Genomic DNA, 17462 nt, shown 5'->3' on the forward strand with positions numbered 1-17462 from the left:
CTTTTCTCCTGTGGGATTTTTAGAAAATACTGTAAGATTTTCAGTATCATCCGTAGGAAAATTATTTTCCTATGGGAATTATTATTTTCATATATATGGGATTAAGTTTTAGCTCACCTGAGATGAAAGCTCAAGTAAGCTTTCCTGATCACTTTTTGTCTGGCGTCCGTCTGAAGATTGCATTATTTTGATTAATTGATGTTTTGTAGCAAAATATGGGTGTTTTCCGAATGTTTTTCGACTGGGAAACATCGAGCGCAGGCTTGCTCAAGTACTATTTTTTAGTATAATATGTAAGAAAAACATATGAAGAAAAACATATGTTAAAATCGCACTTAAGCAGACCTGCGCTCTATACTGCCGAATGCAAAATATAGAGCAAAAATGAGAATATCTTCATTTGTTTGCAAATTTGCGGGAATAAGGTCATTAAGGTGACGTCATAGATGAACAACGAGTGAGCAAGTATGACTAAAATCAAGAATAACCTTATAGGCATCCTCTATACAATCATTTGTGAAGATTTGATTTTTTACGATATCATACTATTTAAGAATTGGTTGAAATCGGGGGCAGATATTTGACCATACCGCACGTAGTCCTTTGTAAAAATCATGACCCTTGGGGATTGCATAGGGTTGAGCCAAAATGGGGGGGGGGGGGGGTTGAACTTTTACATAGAAATATAAAGTGTAAATCTTTTAAGATAATCTTCTCCAAAACTAACCAGCCAGGAGAGCTGAAACTTGTGTGGAAGCATCCTCAGGTAGGGCAGATTCAAGTCTGTTCAAAGCATGAACCACAGGGGTAGGATTGGGTCACAACATGGTTTGGGGGGGGGGGGGGTCAAAAATATACATGGGAACATAGATAGACATTTTTTTAAAATATCTTTTCTAAAAACCACTTGCCTAAAAAGCTGTAAGTTTACTGAAAACAACCCCAGATAATGAAGATTTAATTTTTTTTCAAATAAAACTCTTGATGATTAGGGTTGGCCCACAATTGGATTCCAATTTTATAATTGTTCGATGTAGGTTTATATCTCATATATAAACAATTGTTTAGGATCTTTCTGGGAACTGCAATGCTCGACAACAGGTGATATAAATATGAAATCATCCTATTAGAAAAGGGACTTGATATAAACATAAGAATATCAATGGTAAAAATAATGGACTTTTATTTATACGGGGTCTACATGTAAACTACATTGTCCAGATAGTTTCTGTGACTCTGATAATCTGTGTTTATCATATCTATTGTTCCTCAAGTGAGCGATGTGACCCATTGACCTCTTGTTTACGGTAAATAGCTCACCTTTCCGATGCGACACACTAAAAATAAGAGTACATGGCTTTATACTCTATAGAAAATGGTCTGTTATTTTATATGTAAGGATTTCTACGAAACTGCATCTTAAAGGGGCATGATCACGATTTTTGTCAAAAATTATTTTTTCGATTTTATTGTTTACAATGCTTCAGTAAGGCATATTTAATAAGCAACCTTAATTTGAGGGTCATTTGTTGAGTAATAAGCGAGTTACAGGTCTTACAATTCTTTGTCATGTAAACAAAGCTTTTGTTTACATTTTGCACATTGAAGTTGAAATTCCCTAAAATTAATGTGCTAACCGTTTAGAACTGTTTATTTTTGCTTAAAATAAATAAGAAGATAGACAAATCAGCCTATGTAAATAAAAACAAAGCACTAGCCTTGTTTACAGGACAAAAAATTGTGAGACCTGTATCTTGCTTATAACTCAACGACTGACTCCCAAACTTCATCATTCTGTTCATTAAAAAATGCATTCCTAAAGCATTGCAAATAATAAAAACAGAAAAAAAATTGACAAAAACCGTGATGATGCCCCATTAAGGTGGTATGGGACACTTCTATGTTGTTCCTTTCCCGTGATTGTCACCTAAAAGCGAATTTTTAAGTTATGAGTTAGAATCCCGCTGGGGGTTTTTACAATTTTTAAACACTCCAAATATTTTTAAAAGCGATTTTTTTATAAATATTGTAAAAATCTAAACCGATGAAGGAATTTTAATTTTAATGTACTTTAATTTATATCAATATCGGCAGATGTCCCATACCACTTTATGCAAAAATGCCATCTTGGCACTGACATAATTATCCAGCACTGTGTTTATTGTTCTAATAATTCCCTAAAAATTTAAAATCCCCCTGCTCAAATAGGGTGACATCTCTTTTACCCTTATTTCGCCTCTCCTATCCATTCTTTTCCTTCTCTCTCTCTCTTTCTCTCTCTATTGCTTCAAAAATAAATGAACATTATTTAGAATTAATGTATGAATGAAAATTAAAATATTTCAAAAGAGTTGCAAACAATAAAACAAGTTTTTACACAATTCAGTTTTTATTTCTTATCAATAATTTTCTTTTTTTTTGGGGGGGGGGGTTTCGAGTAACAACGCTCAATTATGGTTTTTGTGTAAACCCAAATATTACAATGTAACTAAACTTGAACATTCTTCTTACAAATGTGGCTTTAATGTTTCTTTCACAAACTTTACTTGAATCATCCTATCAAAAAGATCCAGTTCTCAATAATTTGTATTTTAATTTTTACCGCTCAATCCCCTCCCCTGTATGGGTGGAGGGGGGGGTTGCACAAAAACTTGTTTACAATTTATCTTAGTGTCAATTTTTTTAAAATTTAAAACCAAAATAATTGTTCGGGGATTCTCATTTTTATTAATAAAAACAGAACATTATACATGTGCAAAAGCCATTTTTTAATGTCAATGACGAAAAGTAATATATAAACATAAATATCATTAAAAACCATAGTACTGACTAGAAATACAACTTACTTGATTTTGAAGTGTTTTTCAAGAAATTGGGCATTTTCTGACTACCCATAGTAAAACATAAAAAAAATATATTGAAAAATCAGACATACATTGAAATGAGATACACGCAAATACATATAAAAGGAAGACATATAAAATAACGGAAGAAAGGTAAAGATGAAAGGGTTGTTGTTTTTTTTGCAATATTTCACCAGCAAGTGGAGTGTAGCTTTCTCTTCTAGTAAACAGATCAATATAATGATAATTCGATCTAAAAGAGACACGGTGATTGGTTAAATCTTTATAGATTTAGGGGAGGCTTAAAAACTTTAAAAAAATAACTAAAAATAATACAAACTATTATATAGCATCTGACGTCAATCTGGGAGACACAATGATTGTAAACTATAACATGTAATAAAAATAAATATACTCATTATCATTTAACATAATGATAACTATGTAATTGTTTCAACAGTTCATGTTCTAGCCTCTGTATTCTTTTTTACAAATGAAAGGGTATTTTTATGTATTTTAATATCTTTGTATTTATGAACTTTGATCCCCACTGTGCACTCTCTACACGAAATTTAATCGGGGTTTCGAAAAAAATCAATATACAATATATAAGAAGCTTATTGTTTAGCTTTGCTTTTAACTGGCTGTTTCACAAATATATTTGAGAATATATCTAACAACAGGAGGCCCAGGGGCCACATTGCTCACCTGAGCGACAATTGGCTTAACTCTGATCAAATTCGCATAACAGTATCAATATATATTGACAACTAAGTACAGTAGATCTTGCTCAAAAAAAAATCTGCCGAATTCTATCCACATATTTTTGTGGTAAATATCAAGCCCGTTTTGTTGTAACTGTAAGAATATTTTTCGCTATTGCTTTATAACCCCATCCCCCACTTTATGGCCCCACTTTTTACTAGGGAATTATAGTTTGATCAAATTGTAATCTGCACAACCCATGATTTCACACAAGTTACTGCTTTTTGGACTAAAACGTTTTCCAGAATATTTTTAAAGATTTTTTCTATATGATCCTATGTAAAAATCCACCTCTCCATTGTGTCCCCGTCCAACCCCCAGGGACCACGATTTTAACAAACTTGAATCTACACTATCTGAAGATGCTTCCACACAAGTTTAAGCTCTCCTGGCCAAATGGTTTTTAAGAAGAGGATTTTTAAAGATTGTCTCAATATAATCTTATGTAAAAATCTATCTCTTCATTGTAGCCCCAACCTTCCCCCAGGGACCATGATTTAAACAAACTTGAACCTACACTATATGAGGATGCTTCCACATAAGTTAAAGCTATTCTGGACAAATCGTTTTTAAGGAGAAGATTTTTCAAGAGTTTCTCTATACATCCTTATGTAAAATCCATCCCTCCACTGTGGCCCCGCCCTACCCCTGGGGACCTTGAATCTACACTACCTGAGGATGCTTTCACACAGGTTTAAGCTTTTCCGGCCAAAACGTTTTTTGAGGAAGAGATTTTTAAAGATTTTTTCTATAATTCTTATGTAAAATTCCATTCCCCCATTGTGGCCCCACTCTAACCCCTGGGACCATGATTTGAACAAACTTGAATCTACACTACCTGAGGATGCTTTCTTACAAGTTACAGCTTTTCTGGTCTAATAATTTTTTTAGAAGATTTATGAAAAATACCAACAAATTTTCAATAATTCTAATTATCTCCCCTTTAAAGAGTATTTGAACAAACTTGAATTCCCTTTACCCTGTGATGCTTTGTGCCAAGTTTGGTTGAAATCTGCCCAGTGGTTCTGGAAAAGAAAATGCATATGTGGAAAGTTTACAACAACGACAACGCTGCCAACACCAACGCCAATGACGACACACAATGGACAGATTTTGATTAGAAAAGCTCACTTGAGCTTTCAGCTCAGGTGAGCTAAAAAGAGTCTATGCCGTTTAAACTTTTCGAGATTATTTTACCGTTAAAAAATGCCTAGTCCTTCAAAGAATTTACTTACAGAACCTTTCATATAAAGTGGATTTGTGTTTATTTCAATTTTGATTTATTGACATTGGTTACTGTAAAGAAGTTTAAAATGTTTAAATGTTCAGAAAAATGTTTAGAAAACGAAAGAGAGACGCTTCACAAAAATTATCAGTAAAACTAACTTGAACTTTCACTTTAATCAGCTGAAATGATCAATTTGAGAAAAACATCAATTTGAAAACATAATACTGGTAGGCTTTGAAAATGAAATAAAATTTGAAAAGGTGATAATAATACAAATATGATTATCTCATACATGAATCTAAGAGAATAATGGAAAGAACTTGACACAATACACAGTTACACAAACTGCCGATAGCAAAAAAGTTTGCTTTCTTTATTCTAATTTTTTTTTCAGCATGTCATACTCTGAACTTCAATATGAAATCATTCGTATCAGTGCAACTTTCATAAAGAAGAAAATGGATCCTTTCACAAACATTGCATGACTACGCAAAGCTAAAAGAGAAATAAAGTTAACTATTAATTGGTAATTAAAACCGAGGAAGGGGATGGGGTTAAAAATTACTTAGAATGCCATCATGAAACAAGTACCTATTCTAAAGCATATGCCAACGGTTGTTAATAAAAATAGATCTTTTAGCTTATCAAATATATTGAAACTGTTCAAATTACAAATTATAATTCATATAATCCAAAGAGGCGTTATTGAAAATATTCTTCATTTTCATGAACATGCTTCTTTTAGTCACATTATTTGTTCATTTATATAAACATATACAGTCATAAAAGCACGTGCAGTTGAGATTGAGATTTAATGAATTGAATAAAACCATGTAGAATCTCATTACATGTACGTGTAAAAATGAAAAAAAAAATCAAGATCGAAAATGTATAAACTGAATCTAGCAATGTACTTACCACATTTTTTTTGTTTTCTTTCAGAAGATCCTTTATAAAGATTCAAGAGAAGTATTTTGTTATACCAAACATTTTACACATGTATTAGCAAATCGAATTACAGACAGATTAGGTACAAAATCAATACCTGTAATATTTAGATTTACTATATTTGAAACCCTTAAGGGATTTTCGTTTGCAGTGGCAAGCAAGACGCACTGATAGGATCCCTCATCTTTTGTTTGATTGACATCGCAAGCCATTACCATTACATCTAGGTGTGACGAGAGGATATTTAAGATGGACGCATCTATTTTGCTTCGAGTCTGTAACTCTGTATCTTGCCAAGAAATACCATCATCTGATATTGATACTATATTCGTATCGGACCTCTTCAACTGGATAATATCAATGCTCTCAATAGAGGTCCCATCAACTCTACAACTGATGTCAATGTCAGTTCTTCCATAATCAATCAATGTGTTTTGTACCTGGATCGATATATCGTCTTGCGCTGCAAAAGAAGTTTTGAACGGTTAAAAGGAAATGTAGTATGGAATCTTGATTGTGTCAACCATGACCTCTTGATTTATATCGGGTCCCAAGAAAGGTTAAAACAAGAGACCAGGCCCTGGGGCCATACAAGTTAGACGAGCTCACTTTTGATCTCAGTCTCAATTTTACAAAAGGAATACATAAGGCAAAAGTGAGATTGATATCAAAAGGTAAACTCGTCTAATTTTATGGCCCCGGGGCCTGGGGCCACATTGCTCACTTGAGCAACAAAAGCTCTAACTGATCAGAAACAAATGAACTATCTTTACAGTATCGATTACAAAATATTTAGACAACTTTGTTAAGTTTACAATGTATATCGTTTACAAAGATTTTTCTCCACATATTATTAGGTTAAACATAGAAGTTCTTTTAATATTTTAGTTTCAAAGAATATGATTTTTAAAGTTTTTCCTCTATTCCAATTTAAAAATTCATCCTCCGTCCTACCCTGTCCTCATTGTAGCCCTACTCTTCCCCATCGGATCATGTCTTAAACAAACTTGAATCTACATTACTTGAGGATGTTTAATTTCACGCGAGTAACAGATTTTCCCGCCAAAAGGTTTATGACGATAAGATTTTTTTTTAAGATTTCTCTCTAAATATTTCTATGTAAAAATTCTACCCCCATTGTGCACCATCCTACCCCTATGAGTTTATGATTCAAACAAAGTTAGTGGGTGCATAGGTAGAGCACCCATGCGGTGATGCTTGATTAATCCTGCATGTCTGGCCAGCGCTGTCGATTTCAAAGTAAGTTCGGAAGTCAGTGTGTTTTTACAAGCTGATAAGAGTATTGCGTGTCAAAAAAGTTGAAAAACATTTGACAGAATGTACATGTTTACTTTAAGATGTGAATTACGGGGGTATTACAAGATCTTTTTTTCATGAATTAGCTTTGAAGAGACATTAAAGCTAATTATCCTCATCTTGGTTATTTCCCATTTTAAACACAGTTAGATAAAAGAATAGAAGTCGTGCATGTACTGAAAGATTGAATTTTAAACTCTAACTAGACTTTGACCCGTGCGAATACGGATTGACATTGCATATCGTACATTTACGAAAAAGACACTGCATTGTTGACATTTACATTACAAGGCTATAAGCCTACAATAATGCTATTAATTTCACTACACTTTCCTTTGTTAGAATAATCTGTGTCTCGGGAAAGGCTCTCAGTTAAAATGCCCCCTCTTTACCCGTAATGTAGCAGAAAATTGCAGATTCGCTCCGAAACGATTTTGGAGAAAATTAATGAAGTTGCATTGAAAATAACAGTCAAATTAATCATAATAACCCTTTTTAAGACTGTAAATACTTTTCATCTAAAAATTTAATCCATATAATGGAAGAATTCAACACTTTTTCACCAACGTAAACGTACATGTATTTTCTTTACTACAGAGACAATACACGGAATGCATGCTTTCGTTAAACCGGGTCCGTAGGACATTTATCATTTTAGCGATAAAACATTCTATCTTCACTCCTAAGAAATATAATGTGAATTTTTTGCATGAAATCAACCATTTTTTGCCATCACGAAGGCAAAAGATGTAAGTACTAAGTTGATATGTATATTTGTTATTTTAAAATTTCTCTCATAAGATATCATAAATATATTATATGAACAGAATATATAGCAAATTTCCAATGAAATTAAATACACGTATTTGTATTATCGTTTCTGAGTTTATTCATGCAAATATGATATTGTGGAAATCCCGTTAGCGTGAAGGTATTGCGCACCCGCAAGATTGTAAAAACCAAAAAATCCAGATGATTTCCGGAATTGTTTGAGGAATTTTCGTTGATTATTAATAAGTGAAGCTTAAGTGAGAAACAAGAGATGTTTTTGAAACACTTATACCCCCTCCCTTGGAAACATCCTCAAGGAAAATGAATGTAAACTGCAACTATTTGGAATTTTTCTAAGTCCATGGGACATAACTCTGTCAAACATTGCTCTATCATACCCAAAATCAAATTGCCCTCGATATTATTTAGATAAACCTGTATACTAAATTTCATATCAATATGTGCACCCTCTGCAAAGAAAATGAGTGGAAATTGCAAATTACTGGAATTATTCTATGTCCAAGAGCCATAACTCTGTCAAAAATTGCTTGATCGTACCCATTATCAAACTTGACCTAGATGATATCATGATAAACCTGTATACCAAATTTCATTTCAATATATTCATCCTCTGCGAAGAAAATGAGCGGAAACAGCAAATAACAGGGATTTTTCTACGTCCAAGGGGCATAACTCTGTCGAAAAATGCTCGATCGTACCCAATATCAAACTTGACCTAGATATTATCATGATAAACCTGTATAACAAATTTCATTTCAATATGTTCATCCTCTGCGAAGAAAATGAGCGGAAACTGCAAATAACTGGAATTTTTCTACGTCCAAGGGCAATAACTCTTTTGAAAATTGCTCGATCGTATTCATTATGGAACTTGACCTAGGTATTATCATGATTAACCTGTATACCAAATTTCATTTCAATATGTTCATCCTCTGTGAAGAAAATAATTGGAAACTGTTGGTGGACCGACCGACCGACAGACCGACGGACAGCAGCAAAGCAATATACCCTCCCTTTTAAAAATTTTGTTTTTCACCACATATCAATTCTGTAGAAATTCGTCATCTTTTCAGCCTTTTGCAGAAAGTTATGTTTACAATCGATGTGCTAAGCTGTTGATCAAAAGGCTGAACCAGCAACATGTTCAAGAGTTTTTATTGATTTTTTATCATAGTTTATTTTGTGAATCATTGTGATTAAAATCGTAACTAACAAAATAGTTTTTCTGTTTTGTAAAATATTTATTTTTGCATATTCCATAAAAGAGCACAAATATTTACGCATAATAATATTATAATATGATATTATTAATAATATAATAAAAATAACATAATATAATTATAATATATAAGTTTCTATCCTGAAGTATTTAGTATTGCAAACTCTTAATTGATAATCCAAACCTTCTATACCTTAAAATTTGAGGGAAAAAATCATCGATTTTTGGGAGTTGATTTTAATCAACTCTCCTATGCAGTTACTCTGGCAAATCGGAAGTGAAACTGTATTTAGACCTAAGCACAAATCATCGCCGTTGACAGACTTAATTCTCAAAAATAATCGATAAATTCGAAGTGATGTAATCTGAAGCATTGTTTTTCAAGGAAACTAATTTACAAGTACTTTTAAAATAGTCGATTTAAACAATATGAATAATGAAGATAATTTTTGTGGTCGTGTGTGTTCCTACGCCAGAGCTCAATATACTCTCCTTCAACCAGACGCTCGGCTGTCTCCGTAAATCTACGACAAGCAGAGAGACTCTCTTGCTTGTCGGAGATTATCGGACACAACTGAGCGTCTGGTTAAACGAAACTTAGTTAAATATTGCTTGGATCCATACAATTTTGGAGAAATATTTTCATTACAGGCCTGATAGATTTGATGGATTTAGTTCTTTCTTTGAATATTAAACAACATGATTGATATATATGGTGTTTTACTGGAAATCTTAAAATTGTCGGAAAGGCCCGAAAGTTCATATTATAAAAATGTGCGTAATTCAAATATGGATAAAAAAACTACTTTTCATGCAAAATTATATTTAAATGTTAGATAAAAAATAGAGAGGTTTAGCAGACCAACGGGTACGCGTACTTGTACGTGTAGGTTACAAGTTAGAACTACGCAAACCAGCTTACATTCCTTTTCTTGTTTAGCAGTTGTAACGTGTAGCTGTACGTGTAAATGTTTTAATGTAATTCTAAATATCCTCTCCTACTAAGCTGAGAATTTTAGTCACAGTCAAAAATTGAGAATTCTGCATGTGTTAAATTTAATATACATCATTGTTTACATACATGTATGTATATTTTTATTTATCACAGATGAATAAAATAACCAAAGGGCCCCGAATGCTAACAAAAACTGGCTGCTCTAGGGATGATTAAAACGTCTTATTTTTTTTGAAAAAATAGAATTGGTAGTTTAAAAACCTAGAAAATCAAACAAATTGTCATTCTAGATTTTCAAAGATATTGTAAAAACTGGCATCTCAAAGTTAATAGTGATAAAACAAAAATTGTCATTTTTAATAAAGGTAGATCACGTGTAGATTATTCATTTAAGTATGGAGACATTAGTTTAGAAATTGTAGATAATTTTAAATACCTTGGAGTACATTTTTGTAAAAATGGATCATTTAATCTCAATGTGAAAGAACTTTGTGAAAAAGCTACTAGAGCTATGTATAGTGTAATAGCCAAATGTAGAAAACACAATATGTCAATCGATTGTAAATTAGATATGTTTGACAAAATTGTGAAACCTATCTTACTATATGGATGTGAAGTTTGGGGATTTGGTAATATAGCACTTGTTGAAAAGTTACATCTGAAATTTTGTAAACATATCTTAAATCTAAAGTCTTCAACACCAAATTATATGGTTTATGGGGAACTTGGACGATACCCACTAATAATTAATGTTAAAGTCCGCATGATAGCATTTTGGAGTAAACTTGTCTTTTCACAAAATAATAAAGTTGCGTCAAAACTACAATATGCAATGGGTAAAATGAACAGACCCTGGTTTAAATTTATTGTTAAAATATTGAATGATTGTGGTCTATCTATTATTTTGTATCAACAAAATGTAAATATCCAGTGGCTTAAGAAAACAGTTTTTCATATACTTCTAGACCAATTCAAGCAGTCATGGAATAGTGAAATGTATAATTCATCAAAAGGTATTAACTATAGAATTTTTAAAACTACATTATCTTTGGAAAAATACTTATTAGATCTGCCATACAAATATCAGAAATATTTTTGTATGTTTAGAACAAGTTATGCTAAATTGCCTATAGAACAAGGTAGATGGTATGATATACCTCGTGAAAACCGTATATGTACCATATTTAACTGTATTGAGATAGGAGATGAATTTCATTATTTATTTCATTGTACAGATGTAACAATTAAAGATAAGAGATTTTTATACATACCTTCATACTTCTACACACAACCAAATGTTTACAAATTTCAACAACTCTTTAATACTAGTAATAAAAAATTGTTGATTAATCTGTGTAAATTCATTAAAGTTATAATTGAGAGAGTTAGCTCTCTAGGTTAATTGTTTATCATACTTTTTTCCCTTTTTCATTTTTTTTTCACTTTTGTATTGTCCCTCCAATGCATGCAATGTATATACTATATGTATTATTGTTCAAAATTTTTTGTGATTTTTCTCAACACTGTAATTTATGCAGTTCAGAGAATAAAGAAATTGTCATTGTCAGATACAATAACTCTTTAAATTAAACAGATAATTATCATCAAAACAATTATAATCGGTCGCGGCGTTTCCGAGGTTAGTAAACTATATTAAATGCATGATTAATCAAGATAATTAAGTAATTAAGACTGAAAATGATGGAAATGAGACTATATTTCAACAAACAATGATAAATAATCATATCCAATCATTTAATTTATTTCAAAAAAGTTATAGATTAGTTATGCGCGATCGAAGATATGGGTGAATTTTTCATTTTAAAAATTAATCTTACGTAATACAAGTAAACAGTTATGAACATTTGACATAAATATGACAAATAAACGTTCAGAAATGTTCTGGAAAGTTTAAAATCAATTTTTGTCGTGTTTTTGGCCAATTTTAGAAATTTATTTAGAACTAAGGGGCATAACTCATATGTTGTTTACATTAGAAACGCAATTTTACCGCAATGCATGATGGAGCCAAAGACTCCGTTTTGGGAGTTAACTCCGTTTTGGGAGTCCCGTCTAGACTGATAACAGAGCCATTGCATGTTTTGAAGGAAGAGATATGTGTATTAAAACTCCACTAACATATCAAATTCTAATGAAAATTTATGTTTGTTGATATCAGTATTCGCATTAAAAATTCAGGCTTAAGAAAAATAAGCATATTAGTTAAAATAAATTGCCAACAGGGAAACAGAAGCTAAAAGTTTGACCTTTCAAGTACTTTGCAATTTACACGTAAGTTCATTCGGGTACTTACGTGTGGAAATTCGTCATTAAACAAACTAATTAAAGTAGTGTACATATTTTCCTTTCTACACGTACACGTACCCGTTGGTTTGCTAACCCTCTATAATTATCAATAAAATCAACTCCCGTCAGAACTTCAATACTTTGATTCACAGGGGCCAAGCCCGTTTTATAATTAATTTCAATGTAACATATTTATGGTTACATTGAAATTAATGTTAAAACGGGCTTGGTCCCTGTGCTTTGATTATTTGTTTAATCTCATCCGAAATAATTTCTCTGTCCTACTTTGATTTACAATTAAAATCATAATATCTAAACTGAAACTGAAAATGAAAGTAGTTGTTTGATTAACGTCACAATCTCACTTGCAATATTTATATTAATCACATTTTTCAGACATTACCTCACACGTGTTTGAATAAAAAGGGTGAAAGCAAAATAATACTCTGCATGGCGCTGGGATTTCTTTTTATCGGCAAATGTTTTCATAATAAGTATAGATATATCTATTCAAACATCTACAAAATAGAGGGAAAAAACTTTTCAGGTTTTTATTCATGAAACAAAAAGTAGATCTTTTAATCCTTATACAGAGTTGTGAATTTCAAGAGATTGATTTTACAAAGCTATCATCGATAACCCAGGCATCGACATCTTATTAAGTGATAAATAAATTAGATATCTGGATAACTAAGACTTCATTTAAAATGGCACAAACCCACGTACAGACGTATGTTCGTTTGTAATCAATCATTTTAAAAGGGAAAGGGTAACATTATTATATATAGTTTACAGTTTACTTATCGTGTATACTTTATTACTACAGTGAGGTTGCCATTAACGAATCGTCTCCATTAACGAATCACTTTCCGATAAACAATATTTTATTTTTCTGTTAAGGTTCAAAACTTAACTTAACAAATCCTGTCATGTAGAGTTATTCTTGTTTTAATTATTTATCATGAAATTATTAAATGTTATTTTGTTTATGTCATAATTTCTAAACAAACATGAACAAGCTTTTTGAGGACGAAGACAAAAAGCATGCTTGCAGCTGACTACTTTCACTTTTGGGTTGAGCTCTGATGTGAACGGCTCACTGTATGTAAGCATATTTGGTACAGATGTTTAATAAAATTATCTGTCTACAAGCACTGAAAGCGTCAAGTAATTTCTTAATCAGAGAAACATTATATTAGCTATAATGGGTTCCAATAACAAATCACCGAGATGCGGGGATCATGGAGGGATCATGTCAAAATTAATTGATACGGCTACGATTATTTGCACATCTGCTTCAATTAAAAAAACCCAGAAACCACAATATAAAAGATGTTAAAACACATCTCTTTCCCATTTTCTAGAACATTTTCCCATTCGATCATGATTTTAACCATATTTTGGTTTCCCCAATTCCCTGTATTAATAGGGATATTCATTGATTTAAAAATCCAGGCCTTACAAATTAAAGTTATTCGTATTCGGTGACATTTAGTACGTTTATTTCCTAAAAATATAATTTTCCTTGAACATGGATCCAGTTTGCAGATTCACTATACATTTTTAATTTTGTTTTATAAATATTGCATAAGTACAAACGATCGCTGATTCCATACATGCACAGGTCATGGGAAATATTTATTTTCCTTGAACACTTACCCAGCTCGCACATTTAGTCATTCACTATACATTTCTAAATTTGTTTTAAAATATTTTATAGTACAAATGATCGCCGATTCAAAACGTCTGTCTTCCCGGCATGTGTTCTTCCATTTCTATCGGTGGAGGTTTCTTTTTTTTCATTTTTTTTGCTGGATGTCAATACTGGGTCCTGTTTTTTGGTTGCTTAACAATACAATCACTAAACACATTTCTAGGCAATTTTGTGTATTTTATTTTTTTGTTTACTGTAAAATCGCCCTAGGATATGCTTCTAGATCTTTACCTTTTTTATTATTAGTTACCGTTGTGTATCAGTTCAAACTTCAACTTTTCTAACGTACGTGTTAAAAAATCTTTTAAAAAATCGCGTTGGCTAATTTTTTTTTCATAAATTAAAAAAAAAATGCAGAAATGTAATTTTTTTTTTTTTTAATTTTTATTCGATGAGTTATTTTCCTCGCGATATTCTTCAAGTTTATTAATTATTACTAATATATGCTTAATATTCTAATTTTTTAAGTGTCGTTGCGCCGCATGAAAAATCTATGATGTAGTATATGAATGTTTTAAAAACCCAATCTGATACAGTATTTAATTAATATCGACACATAATTTCAATGCAAATATTTTAAACCCGTTGCGACACAAACTTCATCATTCTAATCATTCATCATTGTGTTCTATATGAACTGAATAACGGCACTTGTCTATGCAATTTTGGGGAAACTCTCGTATATCGGTTTTTTCTCATATTTCTTTGTAATTTCATGAAAAGATGTTCATGTACATGCATCTCATAAAATTAACAATATCGATTACTTACAATGGCTAAACAGTAAAAACTAAATGATTTTTAATAAATTGGTGGATCAGAGTTTACAAATCATGCAGTCATTTTTTTACCATTAAATTCATTGTTATTTTTTCATGAATTGACGGGTTCAATAGAATGCACACTTCACTCAAATTGAAAAAAAATATTAGCCTTTCCATTTTTCTTATTTATGCTTTAAAGCATATTAAAACTTAAAAAAAATATTTCGACATTGTCCCTAACAAAAAATACTCAGCTGTATATCACGTGATTCGGTAATGGAGAAAATGATCTGCTAAAGGAGAAAACATCGTTCATCAAAGTACAGCGATAATTTTTCTTTAATCATTGGTTGTTGGGAAAGAAATATATGATGTTGTTTTTAAGAGCTCGAAATTAATACAAAATGGCTGCACATGTTACCACACTGCACAGCTTGATTTACTTGTCGATGTTTTAACAAATCAATCATTTAACATTAATGACACCAAGATCAAAATAACATACCATAACTTATAATGAGCAAGTATCCAAAGTGTATCGCCATGCTATTCCACCACATGGATGAAGTTCATTTATCCACCATCAACGAATTTTGTCATCACATCAACAAAATGCACGTCAGCCTTTCAAGGTCACGTGAGTACAACAGCCGTTAGATAAAAGCAGGAGTTATCGTGATTGGCTTCGGTCGATCACAGTTGTGTCTATACAAGCTTATAAAAAGATTGGTGAGCTAGCGCTGTAGCAATCATAAAACACAGAAGCAGATTTCTAAAACATTGGTTTAAATTTCTGAATCGATTAATTAATAAAAGGAAGGCACAGTGGTGTACTGGAATTGTGCTGGAGTAGGGTCTCAATTTAAAATTGTGAATCTAGAGTGGGCTACACATCGGCAATGGCATAGCTCATTTGCTGTGCCTTAATCATTATATATCTACTGTAATTTCAATTTCGAGGTGAAATTTTTTAGGAACCATTGGTACTGCTTTGTAGCAATCGTATCTTATCGGGCCTTTCCGGCAAGCTCGGAAAACATATCCGAAGTTGTCTTCCGAGCTTGAAGGAATTTAAGATAAAGCTAGCTACATGTTATTTATTATAATATTGAAAATAACTTAGCATTATAAGACCGAAGCTACTGTTGCTTTTTGACATTAACGATAAAACACAAAACTTCACGTGAATATGATAAAACGAAATTCAAATGGTACAGTTTATCTACAGTAGTACGTACAGTATTCCCAGAATCCCCTACTATGGAGTCGAGCATGCGTATTCCAGTGAAAAAGACTAACGTAGTTGCTAGCGCTCGAGAGCGCTAGCAATCACACATTTTGCTTTATTTACTATACAATGGTATGTTCATGTAAATCTTTAATTGCACGTAGATTTCCTAAAAAGTAATTTTAATGAGTTTGCCTGGATATAAAATCATTAATACGGTTACATACATAATAAAATATGTACATTTTCTTACAGTGTCTTTACCTGTGATAACACTACGTATCGATTTTGTAACATAAAACCCATAACTTCAAATGACGTATATTTAACGCGCCAGCCGGGTTTGCTTATTTATATTTTAGTTGCGAGTTGCATCCCATTGTTTGAGTAACATCCGTTGTATTTCAATTCAATTCAATGGTTTATTGACATCACCATGTTGGCATACCGTCAAATGAAATCAAATAACTATAACAGAAAGGCTACAGCATGCAAGACAGTTTTATACAATACTTCATAGTCCCTGGAACTGTTTTCTCTGCATAAAACATGTATCCAAGAAGATACATAGACGTTTTGTAGTATTATAATGGATTTACAATTTCTTTTATGGGATCAATACCTCAGTACAATTTATCATTGAAAATATCACAATAATGAAATCGAAGATTGTCATACACAGGACAGTAAAGTACAAAAGATTTTTCATTTTTGACTTATAATTTACAAGCATAGAATAAACGTTTTTCCTTTGGGATAATTGGTTTACAAAAAAATGTACACTTAATCAAGGAAAACTTTAAATAATCTTGCAACTTGTACTCGTTAGTATTTAATATTTTACTAAAAATGAAGTTTTCCTGAGTTAGAGGATGAGATTTTGTTCAATTGCTCAAAGATCATATCAACAAAAAAATTATTTAACTTAAACCTCAAATTCTTATGGGAAATATCTAAAGATGTTAAGTTAAGTTTTTGTTGGAGATTAAAAATCTTGTTTTGCCATGAAGTATAACTCTTTTTCGAAGCTAATAAATTGATCGGAAATAGTAAGTAAAATTAACTAAAGTAACTAAATTGTTTATGTACATCAATACAATATATAAGAGAATCAGACAACTTTTTCGCTGTAAATATAAACAATAAAATGCTTTTTTGATGATTCATGCGAGGTAAATAAAGTAGGTCACTTTGACCTTGATATTAAGATATAAAAATATTATGTTTCCTCAATTATATCGCAAAATGTGATCTTGAATTTTTAGAGGAAAAGAATTTGAAGCATATTAGTCTAACTTTAACTCCCCCCCCCCCCCTGATGCCCAAGTATTGGCTTTGGGGTCACGGTTTGAATAAATACGTTATCTGAGAATACTTTTATA

The 17462-nt window shown here is 31.7% G+C and overlaps 1 protein-coding gene across 1 annotated transcript in view; it reads right to left on the reverse strand.

The window, feature by feature from the left end:
* Nucleotides 1-5233: 5233 nt before the first annotated feature.
* Nucleotides 5234-17462, reverse strand: part of LOC128160714 (uncharacterized) — a 29182-nt gene continuing 16953 nt past the window's right edge. The window contains exons 2-4 of the mRNA XM_052824066.1: nt 6000-6247; nt 5755-5784; nt 5234-5331 (exon numbers count right to left, since the gene is read on the reverse strand). Coding sequence (XP_052680026.1) covers nt 5305-5331; nt 5755-5784; nt 6000-6247 — 305 coding nt within the window. The 3' untranslated portion in view covers nt 5234-5304. The remainder of the gene's footprint in view (nt 5332-5754; nt 5785-5999; nt 6248-17462) is intronic.

The sequence above is a fragment of the Crassostrea angulata genome, chromosome 8 (assembly GCF_025612915.1).
Source record: "Crassostrea angulata isolate pt1a10 chromosome 8, ASM2561291v2, whole genome shotgun sequence".
Taxonomy (NCBI): Eukaryota; Metazoa; Mollusca; class Bivalvia; order Ostreida; family Ostreidae; genus Magallana; species Magallana angulata.